Source organism: Lynx rufus, unplaced genomic scaffold (genome assembly GCF_022079265.1).
Source record: "Lynx rufus isolate CCGP_SWC_20201006 ecotype Redwood Valley unplaced genomic scaffold, mLynRuf1.p SCAF_6, whole genome shotgun sequence".
NCBI classification, from domain to species: domain Eukaryota; kingdom Metazoa; phylum Chordata; class Mammalia; order Carnivora; family Felidae; genus Lynx; species Lynx rufus.
The window spans coordinates 102130789-102156092 of record NW_025814878.1 but is presented as its reverse complement, the minus strand read 5'-3'; the positions used below and the strand labels follow the sequence as shown (position 1 = coordinate 102156092).

General features: G+C 43.2%; 1 protein-coding gene across 2 annotated transcripts in view; it reads right to left on the bottom strand.

The window, feature by feature from the left end:
* The window catches only part of RCAN2 (regulator of calcineurin 2), a 232889-nt gene that overhangs the window by 76641 nt on the left and 130944 nt on the right, over positions 1-25304 (bottom strand). Inside the window, exon 1 of one of the 2 annotated variants that reach the window (XM_047103199.1) lies at positions 23623-23908. The exons of the other annotated variant lie outside the window; for it this stretch is intronic. Coding sequence (XP_046959155.1) covers positions 23623-23709 — 87 coding nt within the window. The 5' untranslated portion in view covers positions 23710-23908. Of the gene's footprint in view, positions 1-23622; positions 23909-25304 lie in introns of those variants that run through there. 2 annotated transcript variants of the gene reach the window in all.

The window sequence follows — 25304 nt, the reverse complement described above, 5'->3', positions numbered from 1 at the left end:
GTTCTGGGAGATATCAGAGCTGAGTCATGTTAATGGTGATGTCTAGGTAAGCATCTGCAAACCCTGCTACCCTCAGGGTGGTCCTGCTTTCTGCCATTCTGTGGTCCTGCTGTTTTGCTTTTCCTGTGACTGCATAAGATGCTCCTACAGACTTTCAATCAATTTCCCTTTTTGCTTAACTAGGTTTTCATCATGTATTGTTTGCAATCCCAAAGGACCTTAACGAATCTTGTTGTTAAGAAGGTCATTTCTAAGGTGCTTTCTGGCTTCACTACGTTATGAAACTAAGAAGCTGTTTTATAACTAAACTTGGTGTTAAACTAAACTGAGAGTACATGTACTAAGTACATGTTTAACTAAACATGAGAGACCCATGTACTAAGGGCTTTGGCATACTTTATCTCATTCAACCCTTACAAGAACAACTCTGAACTGGTGGTGACTATCCTATTTTGCAGATGAGAAAACTGAGGTTCAGGGTCTTACGTGACTTGTCTAAGGTCACAAACAGCGTTAGAGCTGAGTTTCAAGCCCAGATCAGGTTGACCCCCAAAGTGCATCATCAGTTGCCACTGTTCTGCACTGTCTGGACCAGGTTTTCCCTCCCATGACTGGAGATGATTCAGTGAGGGCCTGAAACAAAATTCATGATCCGTGTGGTCGTGGTATGGGAACGGCAGGAACGTATGTGTTGCGTGGTTCTAAATAGAATGTGTAGCGTCCCAAGCTCCACCCCTCTTCAGCTCAGGACCCTGTGCTCCTCAGTGTCATTCAGCAAAGCAGAGCCAACACAAGACACACATCTTCATATCGGCCTTGGGTGGGAAGGCAGGTCACTGGGACCTTGTGATTTGGGAGGACACGAGATACCTTCAACAGTCAGACATTTTATAGATTGGGAAACTGAGGTCTAAATAGGCCATTTTCCAGGATTGCATGGCTAATTAGTGAAGAGTTAAAATTTAACGACCACATTTCTTGAGTCTATGTCTAATTCAAAAATTTCCAATGTTATTATGGTGCTGTCTCCTCTCCCACTTGACAATGAGGTCTTGGAACCTTTCCTGAAGGGATGGGTCATCAAGTTTCTGTTCTCAATCTTCCCCATGTTAATTTATTTTAATTGAGATTTAAGATATACATATAAACTTTAAGCATACAATGCAATGATTTCTTACAGTATAACCACCATCAATGTTAACTAGTTCCTAGCTCTGGATATAAAATCTTTCTAGCACTTTGGAAGGCTCCATTCTGCCCCTTACTAGACAGCAACCACCTTCCCCACTGCCTGAGGTAACCACTATTCTGAAGTCTATCACCATAGATTAGTTTTGTCTGTTCCTAAATGTTATTCAAATGGAATAATAGATATTTACTTTTAAAATCGGTCTTCTTTTACTCTACATTATAATTGTGGGATCCATCTATGTTGTGCATAACAACTTATTCTTTTATATCGCTGTGCAGCATTCCATTGTGTGAATAGATCTGGACTTATTCATCCACTCTCCTGGTGATGGATATTTGGGTATTTTCCCTTTTGGGACTATTATGAATAAGGCCACTGTCAACATTCTGTATGTGTTTCCTGGTGAACATATACAATCATTTGTCTAGGGAAGTAGAATTACTAGATCATAGTGTAGACATACATTTAGTTCTAGAAGACACTGCAGTTTTCCAAAGTATTTGTAATAATTTTTCCTCCTACCAGCAATAAATGAGAGTTCCAGTTGTTCTACAGTCTTGCCAACCCTTGGCATTGACTGTCTTTTTGCTTTTACCACTCTGTTGGCTGTGTAACGGTATCTCATTGTGGTTTTAATTTGCATTTCCCTGATGAATAATGGTTTTGGCCATTTGGATATCTTCTTTTTTGAAATGTCTGTTCAAGTACTTTGCTGATGTTTAATTGGATTGTTTGTCTTTCTCTTACTGATGTTTAGGATTTCTTGATATATTCTAGAAATGAGTCCTTTGTCAGATACATGTATTGTGAATATCTTTTCTCAATCTGTGACCTTGCATTTTTATTTTCTAAGTGGTATCTTTTGATGAGTAAGAGTTCTTAATTTTTAATAAAATTCAACTTATCCATCTTTTTATTATGGTTAGCGCTTTTTTGTGTCTTGTTTAAGAAACCTTTGCCTACCCTAAATCTTGCCTCTTTAAATTCAGGAAGCTCAGAAACCATTTAGAAGCTGTGTGTATTTGACAGGTTTGGAAAATGCTGACAATTAAACTTTTTTTCAGGCATAGGAGAGGAAAGATGTTGGGAGGTCAGCAGGGAAGGAGCACAGTGGTTCCCAAGCAGGTGGAAATGTATGGGATGCTTTGGAAGGCAGCAATCAAGGACTTATAACTGGAGTTGGTGGGGATAATTTTTTCTTGAGAGAAAATAACAGCAGCAACCATCAGACCAATCTGGGCTATAATGAGCCTCTTACTGATCCCACCCCCATGCTTTTGATGGACAATAGTCAGCACCTCACTTAGCAGTTACCATAATCTCCTGACCATATTTAGAGCAGGGTCCCAGCAGAGTGCTGCAAAAATGGTAGGTGTGCAAACAATGTTCTGCCTTTCTTAGAACAAGGTGGACTATAAATAAATAAGGAGTCACAAGTATCCAGTGTTTGTACTGAATATTTCTAGTTCATCACTTCATATTCCCTTGGCCCCACCTGTGTTTTACTCCATCCACTGTTGTCATAACCAGTTCTGTGTGGGTTCTGATCGGCTTCATGGAGTTGCAACCTGAGGGTCTTTCACCTCAGTGCCTGTTCCTTTCCATTCCAGGCTTTTCTGCTGATACAGAGGCAGATACCCCAGGAACATATTTGGTATTTATGCATGCACATACCGAAGGGGAGGGGAGTTACAATATGTGAGGAGAAACTTGGGCCCATGGGGGCTGGGAGCCAATGAGTAAATGATTCCTGGTTCCTTTCCTTGGATAGAAGGTTCTGTACAATGTTTCACAGAGCTTCTCGGGTTTTCTAGGGAATCCAGCAACCAGCCACCATAGCAGGGGCCTGCTCCACTACCCATTATCTTTGCACTGGTTCCACTCCTTCCCTGCTTCCCTCTATGTGACCTCCCTTTCTAGTCATTAGCTCACACTCACCAGGAAAATGCTTACACTGCAGCTTTATTTCAGGCTTTGCTTTCTGGGCACCCGGGCTAAGAGAGCACTCAGTAAGACTTCTGCTTGATTCATTTGACTTCATTGGATTTCAAATGTGGATCAATTTTACACTTTTATAGCTTCAAAGGAAGACTCATAGCTTTTCTAGGGAAGGTATCATTATGAATAAAGTCCAACCAATTGGCTACATACCAATTCAGCCATAAGGATAATTTATTCAAGAATCAACATGAAAGGGGTGTCTGGGTGGCTCAGTCGGTTAAGCATCTGACTTCAGCTCAGATCATGATCTCATGGTTTGTGGGTTCGAGCCCCGTGTCAGGCTCTGTGCTGACAGCTCAGAGCCTGGAACCTGCTTCAGAGTCTGTCTCCTTCTCTCTGCTCCTCTCCCACCTGTGCTCTGTATGTCTCTCTCTCTCTCTCAAAAATAAATAAATAATAAAAAAAATTAAGAATCGACGTGATTCTCTGTTAGCCGCAGAGCTGAAAATATTTCTCTGTAGACTGCTGTTGGAGAGGGTCCAAGACCAGGATCAAAATTTATGGTGGTTCATGAGCTAATCAAGGCATTGAAATTGGTTAAACCAATTCAATATATGAGAAATGTAGTAAAAAGCTGACTATCCAAGAAATGTGAACTTGTCATTGACTCTCACAACCAGGGCATAGTCCTGTCCTCAACTGGAGGCCTTTGTGGTCATGATCGCCATCTTATATGCCTGGCACCACTCGTGGTAAGCTGAGGTGCTCAGAACATGTTGCTGAGGTGGTCAAGAGGGAGCCTTTCTAGGTACTGCTGAGGCATTAATGAAAGAATGCTGTAGATAGAACCAGCATGCTACAGAGCGGGGCTGTTGTGTACAAAATGCCACCTGATGTAAAGGAATGTAATGAGAAGTAGGCAGTGTGTCAATAACAGTGTGACATCTGAAGGGGCTGTGTGGCTCCAAGATTGGCTTGTTTTCATGTTTAAAGAGCCAAACAACGAGAGTTGTCAACAGATGGCTCAATTGAAATCACTTTCTCCCTGGCCTGCTCAGTGCACTTCTCCTGCAGGAATCCCAGGCCAAGAATGATGCTGTGCATCACTGAATAGAGAAGGCACATCAACACTTCCAGACCAACGGTCATCCTCTGGTACACCTAAGGCTCCTACAGCCCCAGAGAACTACACTTTATAGCTTTTCCAGATAAATGTACGTGTTCTGGAATTACCATCTTCACCTTGTGGGCAATGTTAAAGGCTACGAGACAATGTAGAAAAGAACAGGGAGGGTTAAAGAGAGATGAGGATGGCAATGGTGACATTTATGACATTTATGACTTTCTGAAAGTCAGTTTTCTCTGCTCACACAGCCTACTAGCATCCCGTTTTATTTCAGCTGCCCTCACATTTATCAGACTCTGGTTGACGTGACTGTCTTCTCACTAGTGTGAGAGCTCTATTTTGGAATTCTCAGGCTTCCACGTAGTGCCTTGCTCATTGCAGTAGCTCAGCAAATGTTTCTGGAAGGCTTCTGAAGCCTTTGCTCAGATGCCATCTTCTCAATGAGGGCTATCTTGGCCACCCTGTTAAAATTTCCACCTCTTGTCCCAACTCATAATACCACATTGCTTTTACTTTTTCACTATGGCACAAATTACTCATAGCGTACTATGTAACTTATCCATTTATTATTTTCCCTCTCATCTCTCTCCTCCTGCTAGAATGTTCCATGGTAGTCATTTCTGACTGTCTTGTTGGGTGGTATACAATGGGCACATGATAAATTCTGCTTGGATAAAGAACTTCCATCTCCAAATGAAAATTTCTGTCTTTAAACCCACTCAGAGCTAGTTTATTCCTCCCCTTGTGATTCCAAACCTCCATTTAGAAAAAACACAATATTTTTACTTCACTAATTAATTATGTATTTTGCACTGACTCTATGCCAGGCACTGTGCTGGGTGTTGGAGAAACAAACATGAAGAAGACCGGGTCCCTGCCTTCGAAGAGTTTAGGGTTAGTGAGGGGACATCTACAAACATGGGCTACTGTAATGCAGTGCAACAAATATGATGACGGAGACACCCACAGGGTGCTAAGGAAACACAGAGGAGAGCACGTGTGCCTCAACAATCAGCTAGGGCTCTGGCGGAAATCAAAGCCCTGGTGCGCTTCGAGGCTGTATAGATATTAACTAGAGAGGATGTGTGAGGATGGAGGGAAGAAGACACGGGGTCATGGTGGTAGCTGAGAACAATGAGCCTCAAAGCTCAACTGTCTATGGTCAAAAGGTGATGACATTGTTTTCTTGTTGTATCACACATTCGGCATATATCTGCTGTGCTCCTGTTCTGTGCTAAGTTGGGGTTGCAGCGATAAACAAGAAAGACGAACATTTTTGCCCTCATGGGGCTTACGTTCTATTGAGAAGAGACAGTTAATAAAGTAAATAGGTACGCTATATATTATGAAATAAGTGCTGTGGACAAATGCAGAGCAAGGAAGAGGGGTGAAGAGAGACAGGGATGTGTACTGCAATGCTCAGGGTTCTAATACATTCACCTCTCTGTGGATCATCCTGACACCCTCTATTAGAAACCTTCCTGCAGATGGTGGTGGCCGGCCTACGGTATTAGCAGCTTTTCTGAAGGAAGAAGGAAGGAAAGAAGCCTTCATGTGTCATAGTAATGATAATAGTAATAACAATTTCTGTTCGAGAAAGGACTTTCCTGTGAAAGCCCTCAAGTAATTATCCAGCAAGTGGACAAATGAAAGGACATTCATGAACAGGCATCAGACAAGGACGTGGAGAGGAGGCCCAGGGCAGTGCTGAGGCACGCAGGTGCCGAGCCAGGCAGCCCGAGCTGGGATCCTAAGTCTGCCACTTCCAGGCTGGCTGACCTGGGCAGTTCCTTAATCTCGCAAAACCCTACACTCCACACTGTGAAAGATAAATGGTGATAACAGTACTTACTTTACATGGGAGTGTGAAGAATCAATGAGATGATGTGGAAACACAGTAAAGTACAGGGGCCGGCAAGCAGCAAACACTCATCGTTGTCAAACGTTGCTCATAGAGCCAAATATGGTTTCCTCGGAGACCCCGGAGAACATAAACCCTTCTCTTAGACACATTGGCCTCTTTGTAGCACAAAAAGGCGAGAAGTCGGAACTATGGGAGAGGTGAGGCAAATGCTGGGTTGGGTAGGGCTGAGGGTGCTTTTTTTGGCAGAGTCTAAGGTAGAAGGAGACCAAAGAATCCAAGCGCAGAACGGCTGAGTGAGTGGGAGAAGGGAAGAGTAGCTTCTGACAGCGTGAAATATGGTGAAAGTTGGGCAGACCTGCAGGATAGGATGGGGGCATTTATGGCCATGTCACATAAACAATAAACTGAAGAAACTCCACATTTAGTCTGGAAAGGAAGATCTGCATCTGTGAAGGACAACAGAGTAACTGTCTTCAAAGAACAAAAGCTAGGGAGCCTGGCTGGCTCAGCTGGTAGAGCATTAGACTCTTGATCTCAGGGTTGTGAGTTCAAGCCTCGCAGGGCTTGTACCTCCACAGGGTGTGGAACCTACTTCAAAAACAAACAAACAAACAAACAAACAATAACAACAAAACCAAAGAACAAGAGCATTTTTTTTCTGGCAAAGGGAGAGCAGACTCGCTCTGTTTACTCACAGAGCATACTACTACTGTTACCAGGACAAATAGGTTGAAGTTACAAGATGGCAGAAACAAAAGAATAATCATGGATACAGTCACACTAAGGAATGAGGGTGGGTCCCTACACTGGAGGAGTTCAAGGACAGGCTGGAATACTGGAAGGGAGATGGCTACATCAAGGAAGGGGACCTTCGTCATCTCTCCAGTTCTTCCCCACCCTGAAGTCCTGACTTACAGCCTCAACAAAGGGGGCAAAAAGAAATGAGAAGCCTGGAGGGCTCCAAGCTTGAAAATAATTTTAATAAAGATGATCAATAGATAAGAGATGGAGGTGAACCTACTGATAAGTTTATAGAAATAAAGTCAGGAGGTGATGATAATAGCGTCCATGAAGAGTGCCCCCAATACTGTTTTGCTTAATCCTCACCATAAGCCTGGATTAATATTACCCTCATTGCCATTTCATACGTGAGCAAAGGAGACCTAGAAAGCTCAGGTCTCTTGCCCATGCGTTCTGTCAGAAAGGGCAGACCTATAACTAGACCTGTTTTCTGACTTCTAGTCCACTATATTCTTTCCAGTTCATTCTACACAATCCATACAGGACTATGAAAGGGCATAAAAATGGAGACATGGGTGTTTAAGGAATTATAACAACCTCCTGGAGAGCCTAATGGAGAGTCCATATTTATCTCCTTTTTCCTATTTAGGCTAGACTCCTGGGGTCCTGTGATCTTCCTAAATTATGGCTCTTAACACTCTGATGGTTCTCATGGCTCATGGTATTTATTACAGTGGTTTGGTTGGTGGTCAAGGTCATCCACAACATTAGCTATCCTCACTCCTCCCTCTACAGCATTATCTTCCCCTACGCTGCATATACTGCTGTAGGGCAAGTGGAGGACAATAGAGAGTGGTGGGGATTGTGGGATGCTGGCTTTGTTGAAAAGAGGAGACTTAGCTCATCTTGAGCCAAGAAATGGAGTCAGCAGGTGATGATAATACAGTTCTTGAGGACTGTCCAAACTGTTGTGTTGAATTCTCACCATAATTCTGGGAGATCAATGGCAGCCTGTGGGAAAAGAGATTCAGGGATGCCAGTTCTACCAACTCTTTAAGAGAAGATAGGATGGAGATTTAAAAAATTTTTTTTTTCAACATTTTTTATTTTTTATTTTTGGGACAGAGAGAGACAGAGCATGAGCGGGGGAGGGGCAGAGAGAGGGGGAGACACAGAATCGGAAACAGGCTCCAGGCTCCGAGCCATCAGCCCAGAGCCTGACGCGGGGCTCGAACTCCCGGACCGCGAGATCGTGACCTGGCTGAAGTCGGAGGCCTAACCGACTGCGCCACCCAGGCGCCCCGATAGGATGGAGATTTTAAATGTAGAATCTCCCTAATTTGTAAAGGCTGGCAATGACTTATGTTTAATAAGACCACATGGTACAGGACAAATAAAACCAACCTACAAATCTCGTTCATAGGTGGCATTTTTTTCAACTTCTGATCTAAAGATGCACCATTTATTTATTTATTTTTTAACAAGTAAGGCTTTATTTTTAAAAAGTATTTAATTATTTATTTTGAGAGAGGGACAGAGAAAGCAAGTGTGGGAGGGGCAGAATGGGAGAGAGAGACAGAGAGAGAGAGAGAGAGAGAGAGAGAGAGAGAGAGAATCCCAAGCAGGCGTTGTGCTGTCACTGCAGAGCCTGATGTGGTGCTCAAATCCATGAACAGTGAGATCATGACCTGAGCCAAAACCAAGAATCGGATGCTTAACCAATGGAGTCACCCAGCACTCCTAAAAATGTACCTTTTATATGAAACTGGTCTTTATTTGACCAACTTGAAGGGAGTCCTGCTTCCTGGAAGCCCATTATTACTAACATGCACCTTTCTCAGGGCACTTACGCTAGTCAGCCCTGCTAGACTGTAAGATTTTGAGGGAACAAGTTTTCTAGCTTTTGAGGATTAACATGGTGCTCCATTCACATTAGGTACTTATGAACAATTTGTGAACTTGGATTTAATAGAAAAAGACTTGAAAGGACTCGGTTTCGCTTACATTTGAAGCCAGTAAAAGGGGTTGATGAGAAAGGTTCCAGACTCCAAGCGTGGGTAATGACAATAATTACCTGGAATAACTGTGTAGGTGGATTAAGCAGAAGGTTCAAGGGGAAGTTGAGATATTCAGAGTTTCATATTATGCTCATTCAGACTCAAGAGCTTAAAGTACTTTTGGGTTTATTTCACTTCCAGGTACAAGAAAGAATCTGGAGCAGGAACACCACCAGGCAGTCTACAAAATTTTTTGTGTTTAGAGCTTCTATTCTGTAACACAAATTAGAAGGAAGACTGAATGAGGGCACATACTGTCCTGTTCCAACACACTCAGTAGAGAAACTTTGTTTCCCAATATTTGTAAAAAAGAATGAAGACGGATTCATATTTCTTCCAAAGAAATCTCCTAGTTGACCTAACGCAAGATTGCTGCTTGCTCATCTCATCTTAGTATTGGCAAATAAATAGTGGCTCTTAGTAATTTTCGATTTTTGCCACAGTGTTGAACCAAAGGAAGCAATTGGTATCATCAATATTAGCAACCTCATGGGAAAATCGTCTGTGTTATCATTTTTGCAGTCTTGAAAGACCTGATGGATTTTTATTTAATTTTTTTTTCACTAAAATGGTTGATGCCCTGTGCAGGAATGTTATTCAGAACATTGTGTGGACTTCAGGAAAATGACATATTTGTGGCTGGAGTTAATATGTGATCTTAATAGAGCAGAACTGCTGTGTCTTTAACAGAACTAAATCTCATGATTGGACTCAGATGAATTTAAGGTATTTTCATCATCAAAGTTTAAAGAGGAAGAGGAAAGAAAAATAGTAGCCATTTATGGAGTAGCTGTATGCTTTAAGTACCTTCTTATTCCATTTATAACACCCTAAAGAATAGCATTATTCTATCTGCTTTACAAATGAGAAAACTGTGACTCAGAGATCAAGAAAACTCCCCAAGACTACAAAACTAGTAACTGTTAGAGTCAGGATTCCAGCCCGGGATGGTCTGGCTTTAAAACCTACTCAGAGACCTCTTCATGCTACCCAGTGCTCATCCTGGGATCTTTCCTTCCAGTGGACTACCAGAGAAATTAAATTACTTGCTCCTGGGTCAGCCCTCCTTCTGTCTCCCCACAGCCCACGGTGCATGATGGGCTTTGTTGCATCTCTGAAGGGCAGAGGAAGGCTGAAGACATCTCAGTAGCTCTGGAGGCAGAAACTTGCTGGCTTATTCAACATAGTTCCAGCCCTATCCAATGGCTTCAAAGGATCTGAATGATACTCTGGATCTGATTAGAGATCAGTTGCCATCTCTTAACAAAGTTCTGTCTGCAAACAGACAGAACTACCCCAGTGGTTAGCAACAGTACATAAAGCAGGGTAAGTGTGAAGGACACCTAGTCAGCACGGACAAATGGCAAGTGCCATGGCACTGAGATGGGACTGGAGAGGTTGCCTGCTGGGCTCTAATTTCACCAGCTGATCTAAAGGGAAGTGGCCGCATTGGAGAGCACTTGGTACGTGCCATGCTTTTCAAACCCCAGATCAAAGCTCGCCTCTTGCATGAAACTTGACAAATTTCTCTTAAGTCTGTGTGTTCTGAGGATTCATTAACCCCTTCTGTGCTGTTATTCAACATATGTGAATTCTCGAATGTGAGTTCTCAAGTCATTTATTTAAAGGGTACATTTGTCACCTGCACTAGACATTGCCACGTGCCCCTCAATATCCACCTTCCTCTTCTGTTTATGAGTTTTAGTTGGGCACAGGGCTACCAGGAACATTCTCAGCCTCCCTTGCATCCGGTGGTGTTTATGTGTCCGTGCTTCCAGTTGAATCTAGGAAGTAGTGATGTGGATATGTGCCCATTTCGGAGCCTACCCTGACAGGCGGAGACTTTCCCCCTGCCCTTCCTCCATCTTGCTGAATAAAACAAAACCAGCAATAAACTCAAGCACCATTACTTCACTGCCCCATCTAACCTTTATTCAGCATCTATTAAATTTTGACTATTGTATGGAGGCAAGACTGCTGGCACGATGGCAAAAGGACATGGCCTCAAATGTTTCTCTCTCTTTGCTTTGTGGCTGCTAAATTCAGGGAATTTTAGCCCCTATGAATATCTTTTAGCAATGATATAATATTAAGTTGTGATCTTTTGTTTGTTCTGTGTGTGTATTTGCTTTCGGGAGGGGCTCGGAATAGTCTAGGTCCTGCATTTAACATCACTGAATTTTCATCCCCAAGTTGTTAAAAATCTGAAGAGCCTTAAGGCAGACTTTTTGGATAGAGGACATCTGTCTGTGAGTGTAAGTTTGTCTCCTTCACCCACAGAATAGGCGACTCTCCAGGGCAGGGATTAGGGTTTGGATTCCTGATTTTAGGTTCTTGGCTCTAGGAGACAATCAATACATGCCTGCTGAGGTGAAAGTACTTCCTGAGTACCATAGTGCTAACAAACACACCTTCCTTCCCCAAAATACAACCTTGTTGAATCGCAATCTGATGACATCCTCCAGACCGGCTGCCAATCTGTTTTGACTTCTTTCCTCTTTAAAAAGAAGAAACAGAGGGATAACCAAAGGCAATTAACAAGGTGATTTGGAGATGCTGGGACTCTGCCTCTTCCTGCCTGGCCGGGCTGCGGGCTGAGGCAGTCCCCTCCTCTTTGATGGAGCTGCAGGAGTAGCCTTGGTGTGGCCACAGTCACAATACAACCAGAGAGGATTTTCTGTCAGAGCAGGCGGATGAGTCACTCCTCTGCTTAAAATGCTTTCCGTGGCTCGATCCGATTGGACTTGAGCATAAGGTCCATCATTATGTGGGCCTGGCATCCACCCAGGCATTACTTCTTAGCAGCATCACAATTTTCCCTGGCATTTCTGCTCTGACACAGGCCACTTCCACTCCCAGAGCTATCCCCTCCTACTTCTATCTTTCCTTCACCTATCAAACACCTACTTAACCTGTAAAGCTGTAATTTAAGAGTTGTCCCTTTGGGGACACCTTTCCTCATCATCCCAGACCACCCTCATATCGGTTCCCAAAGCATACTGGCTTTACCCAAACCATAGCATTTTCTAAACTTTACGTATCTATTTACCACCTCCACTCCTCCACCAGCCTGTGAACTCCTTGAGGCCAGAGGCATGTCTCCATTCCTGAACTCTCAAGTATGGAAGCAGTGCTTACTACCTTACAGGTGCTCCATCACGTTTGATAAATGTGGGGGGAACGGATGAGACGTCTCATAGGCATTGGTAATAATTTATTGATCACCCATCTACCAGTAGCCCTTAACCTAAATCTGTACCTTTCTTTTACATAAATAAGAAAAGTCATAAAGAAGACATAGCATGCATTCAGGTCTTTTTGCTTCCGAAGACCAAATTGCTTTGCACTAAACAAGTATACCAAGTTATTTCTTGGGTCTACTGCCAAGAACTATACAATGAGGATGCGAGATAAGAATAAGTAAACTTTAATGTCTCTACTGGGCGGGTACATAACTTGGGGGAATGCTTCTATCCTGAATTTCTCATTGAGAGCATACTTCCCACCTGCATCAAAGGGCTGGCATGAAGAAACACTCAATGAAAGACGGTCCAGTCTTCTGAAGCTTATGGAAATGTTGATTGTTGTTAATAATAGGGTAAGTGTTATTTAAATATAGAGTATTATTTTGCCGAGCATACAAAGTATGGAACACTTCTTACAATGTGAGAATATAAAGTAGATCATCCACTAACCCACTCATTAATGATTCAGATCTACTGAGTATTTATTCAGGCAACAAAGAGTAGAGCTTTTAGTTCAGTTCTTGCGTGTGAGTGTGTGTGTGTGTGTGTGTGTGTGTGTGTGTGTTTTAAGTGTCACAGAATTGTTTACTAGTCTTATGACACAAGTTAATAAGGAGTCAGAGGTAGGTGCACATGGCAGGTACAGAGTTTTTAGGGCAAGAAGCCTATTAAGCAAAAGAGAAATTGAGCTCAGCTTGGGTAATTAATCTAATTTCCACCTATCTCCGCAGTTTTAAAATAGAAATGAGAAGTGAAGGTCAATATTGAAAGTATTGCAATTACAGTTTAGCATTACTGTGGTGAAAATAGTCTATAAGTCCATTTAAAACTCCTGCTCAAGGAGAGGTGTTTAAATCTGTTTTGAAGACATGGGTTGCGAGTTCAATCTCTCTTTACATTAAGGGGCATCTTGCCTTAAACCTCTGTGTCCTGCCATACATACCTCTCTCTGACTGCTGATTACACCTGACCTTTTATCTAAAAACCGAGACCTTCCCTTCCAAAGAAGGTGGTCTAACTGAATGTTCAAGGACACTCAGAATGGGAGCCTGTCATTCCTTTGTTAACATACATTTTCTCAATGCTACCACAAGGTAGCCTCTCGAAACACAGCGGTGGACAAGGGGAAAAGCCCCTGCCCTCAGGAAGCTTGCATTTGGTGGGAGGGGATGGAAATAAACTCACAGTGTGTCACCTTGTGATTGTGTTGTGACAGAACACAAGGCAGGGTGAGGGGTGGAGAGTGACCAGCAGGGCTGTGTTATTTTAGATTGGGGGGGTCAAAGAATGGCTCCATAACAGAAGAGCACGCCAGGTGGACCGCCAGGTGGACTCTAAGAGCACTTCGAGCAGAGCTCACAGGAAACACAAGTTAAAGAGACTGCCTGGCATGTGCCGGGAGCAAGGTGGTTAGAGCCAAGTGAGAGGAAGAAATACCCAGAGGAGATGAGGTGGACAAGGCAGCTGGGGTAAGGTCCGATGAACCTTGAGGACCACAGCAAGGCCTTGGGCTTTATTCTGAGTGAGATGGGAACCACTGAGCCTCTGAATTTTGGCCAAGTCGGGGTGGGGGGTTTCCAGACTGCTTCCCTTTCCATTAACTCAGTCACATCAGCAACTTCCGCATGGCTTCACTTCCTCCACCCCCAAGTGGCTGCGGACTGAGGATACTTCCTGTTTATCCAGCCACTTGATTTCCTGCTGCCTCCTGCTCTCAAGGGGGCGCTTACCTAGGGGCGTCTGGAAAAGACAGGAGGAAGCACAGACCAGCGAAGACACACAGCCTGAGAACTGCAGCATCCCTGCCACCTGTCTGGGTCTCTGGTTTCCTCCCCGGTTGCTGAGCCAGTGGCTTCCCACTCCAGTTCTGTGACCTCGGAGTGTCACTGAGGAAGGGCACTGCTGCCCCTGTGCAAAGCTGAGTTGAAAACTGCAGGGGAAGAGTCTGATGTAATTAGGGGCGGGAAAAGTAAAGTGCCCGGGCAAGATAACTCAAAACTATATCAGAAGTCTACTAATATTGAAAATGATGATGGTGATGGTGACGAAGGCTAACTTTACTTATGCCTGTTCTGTCTGCTAGTCACTGTGTGAAGTTTTTTTATATACTCAAATGCAGGGGCTCCCCGGTACTGACCTCTGAGGTAGATACTATTATTTTGTTCCTTTGGTAGTTGAAGAAACTTGAGGCAAAGAAGTAGGTCTCCTTGCTCAAGGTCACAGAGTCAGTAAGTATCCAACTAGCCAAACAGAGAATTCTAGGTATTAGGCGGTCTGACTTGGAGGCTGGGGTTGCTTCCTTCTCACATGCCCTATGTCAACAAAGGAGGCTTCTCTAGAGGCTGGAGCAGTGTGGTCTTTTTTTGGGAAAAATGAAATGGAGTGGAGCAAAGGCCAATACTGCATCATGACAGAGCACAGGCTTTTGCACCCAACAGACCATTAATCTCTGTATCTCTGGAGTCTAGTGTGAGACCTTGAACAAGGAAGGCACTCAATACATATTTGATGAATGAATGAATGAATCAATGAATGAATAAAAGCACTCTGCATAGAGCCTGACAAATGGTAAGTGCTCAATATATTGTTGCTATTATTAAGTGTGCTCACTGCTGATGCTTCCTATTTTAGGAAAAGTGGCCTGAGATGACTGTCTTAGTCAATACCTAAAAGCTCAGTGAAGTCACAGAAGATGAAATCAATTCTATTAGATGTATTATCGATGCAGGCAATGATAATACCCCAAGAAATCTTGGGTTCTGAACAGAATCCCAGTCCCAGCTTCCCCTTATGAATTGTGTGATCTTATTTACCTTGGAAGCGTCCTGTGAGAACGCTGAGTTTTGCGTAATTTAGAAAGCACTGTCCACAAGTAAATTATTATTATTGTGATTAGCACCCTCATCACTGCTGCTCCATAGTTCTTCACAGGTCACCCCTCCCCCGTCAGTGGAAAATGTTCGTGACCCCAGGAAAGCAGTAGAAGAGCCATCACGCCAGGTGTTATCAGCCTATTGGTGAGCCCTAGGGTTTTCCATCACTTTCCGTCCCTCCTCCTCACGACTAGATGGCATTATTAGATTTTGAAACAAATTTTAAAATGAAATCCAGAACCGATGCTATGCCTAGGATTGTCACAATGTTAGATTCATTGAGAAAAGTAAAATGATCTCAACTAGGGATCTATAGAAAAAAAAGTAGTATTCCTACCTCTGATAAGAAATACAAGCCAGAAAGGGTGTTTCAAATACTAGAAGAAATATTATATATGAGTTCAATGTCTTATCCTCTAAGAGTTACATCTTTTCCCCCAATAATGAAATAATGGCTTATTAATTAATCCTTGGGGATTAATCCTGTAGTAGCAGAAAGAATGAAGCAAACCACAGTTTGATTCCCCGTTCTGCCAGGTAATGGCTACGTGATTTTGTGGCAAAAAATTTTGTCTCTCTGATTAGGAATCTGTTTTTAATGGGGCAATAGCCTTTGCCTATTAAGGGGATGTCAAGGAGTGCCTGGTGTGTGCCTTTTGCTGACACTTAGAAGTAGTCAGTGAATTGGGGGCGCCTGGGTGGCTTAGTCGGTTAAGCCTCTAACTCTTGATCTCAGCTCAGGTCATGATCTCATGGTTTGTGAGTTCAAGCCCAGCACTGGGCCTGTGCTGACAGCGTGGAGCCTGCTTGGGATTCTCTCTCCCCCTACCTTGCTCTCCCCCATTCATTCTCACGCACTCTTTCTCTCAAAATAAATAATAAATAAATTAAAAAAAAAAGAACTACTCAGTGAACAGGAAGAGTTGTTAGAATTTCTAAATTGCTTATCTTGATAACATATAATATTGTTCTAAGGAGATGAAAATCTCTTGGGATTTACATTTGTCATCATGTGGAATGGTTTAATGATCAACATATTAAATGGCTCCCCGAAATCAAATCTTTGGGGCACAGCATGAACACTGATCACCTATTCCTTTAGAACCACCAGAGATGACGGAAAAATCTTACAACTGAGCAGCAAACTACCTTATTGTTGAGACATGAAGAATATTATGGAAGGTGCTATTTTGAGGGATCAAAGCTGGTCTGTGGTCTAATCTACCAGAGAAGGATAAATTTGCTAACATCATCTTGCTAGAAGTGGAGGGATCAAGACCTTTTGAAAAACCTTTAAAAATAGGTGTTCATAGTTCAGGGCTCACATACCGGATTCTGGAGGAGCAATTGTGCCACTAGACTATAGAGATATACAGATCCCTTTGGTCTATAATAAGAAGAAGAAAAGACCATGGGTTTCCTAGCATTTCCCCTGCCTTCAGGAATTGTTTAGGCTTCTGTTTAACTTTTTTTTGACAGGAACCTTCTCTGGGCTCTTAATCCCCTGACAAGTTTAAGAGCTAGATAGGCCAGAGTAGAAGAGAAGAAACCTTCCACGGTCATGGAAGGAAAAAAAAAGAAAAAAGAAAAATATATAGTGTATAATATATAGTGTATATATGCAACATATTGTTGTGTGTGTGTGTGTGTGTGTGTGTGTGTTTTCCACCTAGATACATTTCATCAAAAAAGGAATATGAAAGAGCACATACAGTGAATATTTTCAAGGGAAAGTCTAACTTGGTAGGTATTTCATTCTCAACTACTTTTCAATTCTCCATTCTAGATAAAATGGAGAGAATACAACTTGTACCCGCTTGAAATCCTCATTAAATGAAATTGCATTGTGTTTTTATAAGTCGTATTTGGAATGAGTTTAGATTTAGAGCTGGGAAAGGATACATTCTCTTTACGTAAACAAATTCTAGGCCACGCGTGGGCTGGAGAGCTTATGACCTCTCTGGAAAGCTGAGCTATTCACCACAAAGTCACGATGGCTATTAAGCTTACAACCTGAACAGATCAAGTGATAATAAATGTTTCAGATATCATTTTCCTTCTTATTGTCAATTCTGAGCTTCATCAGAAAGTACTAAAACAGGCTATTATAAATTATTGATAGTTGTATTTGAACAGAATCAGATGCAAATCGTACTCTCTGAGTTTGACATTTAAATCTACTACTTTAGGAGAGCAGTGTTAACAAGGATGTTGTGTCACTGTTGTCGCTCAATAAATCTGGCACTTAGGGTAGAGGTGGAAACTGTCAGTGTCTCAGTTACTTTCCAACAGTTAAAAGACTCTTTGAACAGATAAGCAAGTTTTTAGTTGACTTTCCTGCTTGACAATGTCATTAGTTGAATACTATACCTTGTCTTCCCCTAACATGACAGGTGGCTGAGAAATCTGTCTGTTAACCTTCTCAAGGAGCATCTGCCACTCGCATAAAATCACTTCTTCCAAGTCTGTGAAAGATGTTTGCTACTTTCTTCAGAGGCAAGAAAATAGTCAATATAGCACCTCTAAGAACATTAGGTTCCTCAAAGTATCTTTAGGGTTAACTTCTAACATTCAGTTTTGCGTTAAGTCATTTATTTTCAAAAACGACCTCAATTCCAGCGCATTTTATTATTGGAGAAAAGAGCAAGTTTTTGTTTTGCTAGAGGGTTAAGATCTGCTATGAATATGCCACCCCACCCACCCTCCCATACACTCCTTTGTGGTGGTCAGAAAATAAAGTGGACAGATATATGAAACAAATGTTATTTAATATTACAGCCATCAAAGACAGTATGAGTAACATTTTGGCTACTCTAAGTTACCATGTATACTCTAGAGGGTTTCATTCTTTGTTGAAAACTAAATCATGTACAGCTCAAAATGGTCAATGTTACCGAGTGAGTGCAATGGTTTCTGAAGACTCTGAAAGAACTGTAGAGCTCTGTAGAGACATAAGGTCATGGGTTGTGGTCACCACAAGGTCATAGTTGCGATCACCATAAGGTCATGGTTGCAGTCAGACCCTCTACCCAGCACTGTGTTTGCAAGAAGCAGGAGAAATAGGCATGAGGCTTGACCAGCTCTCCTGACAAATACCCACAAGCGTCTCTTCCAAAACAACCCGCAATACTCATTACCCACATATTCACTGTGTCGCTTGTCTCTCTCCTCAAAGCAAGGTACACAGTGTATCATACCAGCTCTGCTCCAGCCTTCTCCTCCTACGATCCCACCAAACAAAACAAGTAATTTGAAATATCCAGTGGTTCAAAATGACAAAGAGATTTCATTGTATTAAGTGGCCTCGATGTGCTGGTTTCTTACATAACTCACACAACAGCATGACACAGACCATGAGTCAGCCACCTCATACTATTGTGTGAAAAAGAAAACCAAATACACAAAGCATTGAGCATTTCCCTCAGCATGATTATCATGTGTCCAGAAAAGTTAAGAGACTTGCCCAAGGTTACATGGATTGGAAGGATACTGGGACGATTTCAAAAGCAGAGGAGAGAAAGTAGGACTCAGGAGTTGACCTTAAAAAGGCCCTGGCCTTTCTGAAGTGGGGGGGGGGGGGTGGGGGGCAGTGCAAGGGCAAGTCCTAGAGAAACCCTAAGATTCCAAGCATAGGAAGAACTATTATGCTGAGAATAATTTCCTGCTTATATTACTTCCTCACCCCAGAGAACTAACAGGCTTAAAATGTAGCATGAGGAAATCAGCCTAAGCACAGCTTCTAGAAAGGAGAATCTTTTAAAAATCTGAATAAGGGCCTAAGATAGTAATAGCCTCAGTGGGTCTCTGAATGAATGCTTGATTGAAATAGGTTAAATGGGGTCCTGAGTAAAACAGCAGAACTTCAAATAAGATGGCCTCTCTTCATCTACAGTCCCCTCTACTGGAATGCTTTGCCCTCAGATCTAAATGTGGCTCTCTCCCTCACTTCATTTAGATCTCTGAATGACATTGCAACAATGACATTTAATAAACTGTCACCTCCCAGAAATGTTTCTACTGGACATCCATTCAAAAGTCGTGAATGGAATTTCCGGAGAAAGACAAATAGGGCAGAATTCTATTTGCCCGATTTCCTCCCCTTTCTTGGTACTATTGATTTAGCAGCTTTGGAAAAAATTAGGAAACTGGAGCCTGAAGGGCCCCCAAAGCAACCCCCTCCTCCAACAATTTATCCCCTCACAGCTTCATTTTTCTTCATAGCCCTTATCACTACGTGAAATTACAGAATACGTTTATTTGTTTACTGGTTGACTGTCTACCTCCCCTGTTAGACTATACACTCCATGAGGGCAGGGATGTCTGTCTTGTCCATCTCCCGGTGTCTAAAGCATTGCCTGGCAAGTAGTTAAGTGCACCACACATGTTTTTGAATGAATGAACAAATCTCTACTACCTTTGGAACTTTTGTTTTTCTAATAAGATCTGTCCTGTTTCCTGCCTGTTTCCTAATGAGAAGAAAGGAGTTTGTGAGCCCCCCTGTCCCCTGTATGAATGCCCATGGAGAAAAGACTGGATCCATGGGATATGAATCAGGAGCCCTCTACCCCAGAGAGGAGGCATCCACCTCTTTTCTGTAGGAAAGGCTTCTATTACAGAGGACGGATAGTCCCAGCCTTGGACGTCCCCAAGGGGATGGGAGACATTCTGCTGCAGGCTGCCTCTGTAGCTCTGAGAAGGCCACCCATGGTGGCCAGCAGTGGAGAAGAGTGTTTAGCATTGGTTCAGAACCAGGTGGAAGCAACGCAGGTGTGGTGAACTGGTCAAAAGTATTGGGTGAGTCTCAACATTTCTGACAGCTTAGCGACATTGCTGCTAAAACTGCATGTATCATACCTTCATTTGGGGGATATGGCTCAAAGTGTGTAAGCAGAGGTTACTCTAGGTAATTCTTGACTGGCCAGATCTTCACTTAGCTGTGCCTAAGAGAGACAAGATGCTGACTTTATATGATAATCCATTCAGATCAGCCAAGTTAGAAGTTCTGGGCTTGAGGCCTGGGCATTGTCAATACTTTTTAAAGTTCTCCAGGGGATACCAATGTGCAGTCAAATTTAAGAACCACTGGACTAACGTGAAATATAAATTTCATTATCCATATTTAGATCCCTTTCATTTTCTCAAGGGTGTGGTTCCCTGTGGAGGAGGAAGACCACTTTTAGAAATATGAGAAGAACACCGGACAAAATCAACCCCCCACACACACATACACAATCTACGATTCATCAGATCATTTTCCTTCTATTGGGAGGGCTTCAAATTTCTTCATCTTTCCGAACATTCTTCTGCCATAAAACAGACCGCTAAGTTCATACCACCACCGACGGGATTTCTGGAGACAGACAAATATGGCAGAACTCCATGTGCTTGATTTCTTCCTCTTTTCGGTACTATTGCTCTAGCAGCTTTGACACAATTTAGGAAACGGGAGCCCGAAGGACCCTCAATGCAACCAGCTGAGACCCACCATTGAGGATAAAGCTTTCTATGTTGCGATAAGATACTAGAGAGGGAGAGAGCCAAAGCACAAGAGACTCTTAAAAACCGAGAACAAACTGAGGGTTGATGGGGGGTGGGAGGGAAGGGAGGGTGGGTGATGGGTATTGAGGAGGGCACCTTTTGGGATGAGCACTGGGTGTTGTATGGAAACCAACTTGACAATAAATTTCATATTAAATAAATAAATAAAAAAAGATACTAGATTTGCATATGCCTCTACTCCTTTCAAATAAACAACTGCATTTGTGAAGAGTGCCTTGCATAACCATGCTTTTGCATGGGTGCTATGTGTAGAATGTGAGCGTCTGTACAACGCAAAAAGGCCCGAGATTAATCAAGCTGGATGCAGGCAGGTGAGACAAATCCTCCCTAGGTGCCTCCTTTGCTCTGACACTAATTATTAAAGACTCTGAAGAGAGGAACTCCTGGCTCTACCCTGTATCAGGGATTGGTGATTAATGAAATTTACCTTGGGAGAAACTTTGGTGCCAGCATTTTACATTTGAACATCTCTTCCTGACAATAAGCAGTGCTCACCTCTCAACAAACCTCTTTAGCCTGCCTTAGTTTGTTCATTTCCCCCCTTTTTCATAAGCACAAATTAGGTCTTTGCTTGATAATGATGTCACCATTTTACATTAAATGATTAAATGTCTGAAAGGAAGAGCTGTGCTTTCTAAATTGCTAGTGTGTGTTGTGTGTGTGTATGTGTGTGCGTGTGTGTGTGTGTGTGTGTGTGTGCGTGCGCATATGTGTTTGGGGATTTGGAAGGGAAAACAGGCTCTGTGTCTCGGATGGTCAGTGTAAACTCAGCTGGAGTTAGGACATTCCAGTTAACTGGCCAAAATAACCTATCACCTTCAGAGAATGTCTCAAAAAGATGACAATGACAATTATGGCTACAGCTAACAGTTATTGGACACTAAAGATGTGTCAGGCACTGTGTTAATTATTTCGCATATATTATTTTCTTTAATCCTCCTACCAAGCCAACGAGGTAGAAACTACTCTTATACCCACGTTACAAGTGAGAAAATAAGGCACAGAAAAGATTTGACCCAAAGAAACAAATCCATTGTGATTCAGAGGTGTTTAGCAGTAAAGACATCTAACGTGTCTTTCTGGTGAGAGTCTTGCCAGAAAACCCCATGAATTTCTGATGAACAGCGTCAGCTGCTTTATAATCTGGCCCTGCCACACTCTGCTGTTTCCTCTCCAATCCCTCACAGACATCCTACTGCAGTCAAATGCATTGACTCACTTGACTGCAAAATGGAATGTTTCCCGTCCCCATGCCTCTCCTTTCTGTATCAAAATCCACCCATCTTCGAGTTCAAGTTATCACTTTCTCCACGAAGCCATCCCAACCATTCAGGTACAACCAGCTGCACAAATTTTGCGTCCCCTTCATTCCACAAAACACCCCCTGTCTTTAAGAAATATTGTATGTCTTTATTGCAGACACCTCCATCATATAAGCGTATTTTAAGCTCCTTCTGTGGCCTGGCATATCGCAGATCCCTAATACACATTTCCTCATTATCATTTCTTGGACCCAAAAAAGTTCAGATGATCTTAACAACATTTGCAGAGCAAGCATGTAATCAACAGAGAACGGGTAAGGACAGAGGGAACTATATATAAAGTTTTGCTTTACAGACACGTAATTCTGTTCCAGCAGTTGCTGGAAGACGTGTCTCTCCTCAGTTACCCACACCACGCTTTGAGTTGGCTTTAAACTGGAGGGGCTTTGATGGCTGCTCTCTCTCCGGAAAGGCTATGGCAGGTATGAGCGGCAGAACCGGGACTCTTTGCACGCGTGTTTCCATTCTGGACACCACCATAGGGGGTGCCAAACCACCGCATTCTGATTTTCTGAACCTCAATGTGACAGGTGGTAGACACTTCCACAGCACTGGCAGAATTGGTGAACGCGGAGCCACACATTTGAAATAGGCAGGAACACCAAACCGGATTCTTGAGTCTGTTTCAAGAGTGCTCGACACCGCAGTCTTGAATGACAGAGCCAAGTGTGATAATTCTAGGGAACGCAAAAATCCCCACCTGGGAAGCAACGGGGTGTCACCTACACAGTCAACAATAAAGAATTCAGGGACCTCCTTTAAGTAAAGACTAAGGTGAGGGTGGAAAATGATTATGCAATGTAATTCCCCTTTTCTTCCTCCCGTTACACAATGAGTAACTGTCCTTTCTGTGTGTGTGAACTGTTTACACAAGAAGCTTCTGCTCATTCTTCTTTTCAGTACGAGAGGAGAAATCAAAATTCCCATTGTACAAGCACGGAATGTTTTTCATAATATAAAACCAAATGGAAAAAAACAAAAAAGGCTGAATATCATCAGGGGACAATTACCCATGACAATTAAACAATAGCTGCAGACAATCTGTGAGGACCAACGGCCTGGAACGTTCCGTCTTAAGATGCAAAAGCTGTTTATGCCTGAACTTTCTTTATGGACAACTGCTGAGGGAAAATGACTTGCTTCCTTTGCCTGACAAAGCAAATGGAGGCGGCTGCCCTCCAACTTTGATTTCCAGGGAGCTAGAGATTGAAACTGCCATCTGTGGAACAGCTTTTGTTCAGTATGAAGACCGCACCGCGGCACCTTCAAGTGACATGCCACGAAGGGGGTTGCTTGTCCCACTACCAGGGTGTCCCGGGTGCGGTGTTTATTACGTGTGCTTCTTTTCATTCACTCGTCAATCTAATACCCCTCTCAACATTAAGGACCGGCAAATTCTCCCTATTGACACGGATACGAGACAACGAAAACATGTCTACTGTGAAAGGGCTGACTGGGGATCACCTAATAGAAAAGGCAGAACAGACCACGGTCGAGCTTTGCACATTCAAAATTAATGTGCCGTGCCGGTCCCTCTTCTAACTTATTCTCATTAACACAGGCATGCACTCACCGCTGGCATTTCTAGCGCTGTCTGGGAGCTGAAAACTATGAACCAAAGTCCCGTTTCCTTAAGCTAAAAAGGCTTTGCCGAGCAGCTTCGGTAACAGCAACAACGAAACACAAGATTGCAGGTGCATACCTTAACCTCCTGATTGGTAAAGACCTCGACATCCACCACACAGGCAACCAGAGTGGAAACATCACAGTCCATGCTAGGGGCTGGCATTCCCCCTCCTGAATTTTCAATCAAGAGCCAGGCGACCTCAGAGCTGTGTGTGATGGGAAGAGCCGCCAGGTGGATGCTGCCGTGGCCAGCCCGGGTGTCGCCTCGCCCTGGGGATCGCCGGTGCTCGGCACCTGGAGCCCGCTCCCTCTGCACGCACGCAGCCCGCGTCTGAGGCTGCACAGCAGAGTAATGAACGGCCCGGCTCGCTCATGGCAATGACATCACCACAAAGACTGACACAAGCTGAAGCTATTTTTTTCCCCCGAGCCTTTTATCTCGAGGCAGTGCAGTGGAGCAAATTGAACATGATTATGTGCTAAATCTGAACTCAGACTAAATCAATTCAGGCAGCGTTAGCTAGGAACTGAGTCATAGCTGTTGTTTCAGCCGAGTGCTTATGTTTGCAAAAAGCAAGGGGGAGAATCTGACACCAGAGGCTCTGTTTGGGGAGGGTGGGGAAATAACTCTGCAGATGAGCCTCCTGAGGTTAAGGTGTGACAAGTTTCTGCCTCAGAGATGAGCAGGAAGTTGAGGCATTCTGCAAATGGCTTGGCTTCTGTTAATTGCCCCGTGCCGCTCGGAGCAGGCACACGCGTTCTGGGCATCCTAATGCATCCCGGGCACGGGCTGAATAGAAATCCATTCTTGGAGTAACTAAAGAGCTGGTCGTCAGTCATTTAGGCCGCCTGGTAAGAGAAGATAATTAGAGGTCTGTGAAATTCTATTTGAAGCACATAAGTGCAGACCAGTTACTCTAAAAGCACCCTTCCAAGCACGGGATTTCAGGCTGTCTCCAAGGTCACTCAAACCAAAAGCAATCATGGAAAAGGAGTTACAGCAAACGTCTCATGTGGGGACAGATGGCAGCGTCTAATGGGCAAAGGCACTGATGTGGGTCATTGTCAGAGCCTTGGGGATCTATTTCACCTGAGACTTTGAACATGTCTGGTTGCTTTTTTGTCTCTCTTCCTGATTGTGAATCGTTGAGGGGCAGGGCTGTGGATAATTCACCTTTATACCTTGAGGCTTTAGCAGAGTGGCAAGAGTAAGTGATAATTGCTTAATGAATGAAACTACTGAACAGGAATAGCCTTCTTTGGCAGTAGGAGTGAGCAAAGAGAAAACGTCAGATTAGTTTTTAGTTTAACATTAGTGGGAAAAGTCTCAGCAAAACTCAGTAACATTCTAGCAGGATCTATTCCCGGTAGGAGTACAGTTGCATCATCGATGGCTGCTGGAGCGTCATGATTTGCAACAGATTGGCGCCTTTCTAACACATGATTGGACAAGAGCGTTCCGATTTTGCATGCAGATGGGAAAGGTGACTTTTCAGACTAAACGTACAAGTTTTGTGGCTGCTCATTGGACTACATTTGAGCCTAGTGTTCCCCTTCAATGAGACATTTCCCATGCCAAATGAAAGCAGTCCACAAACACAAACATTTAGACTGATGAAATTGTGTGTGTGTGTGTGTGTGTGTGTGTGTGTGTGTGTGTGTGGCACTTCCTATGTTGTCCAGGGCACTGTGGGGAATATGAAGTCCTATATGCAGATAATTTAGCTCACACTTACTGAGTGAGGACTGTATGCAAAG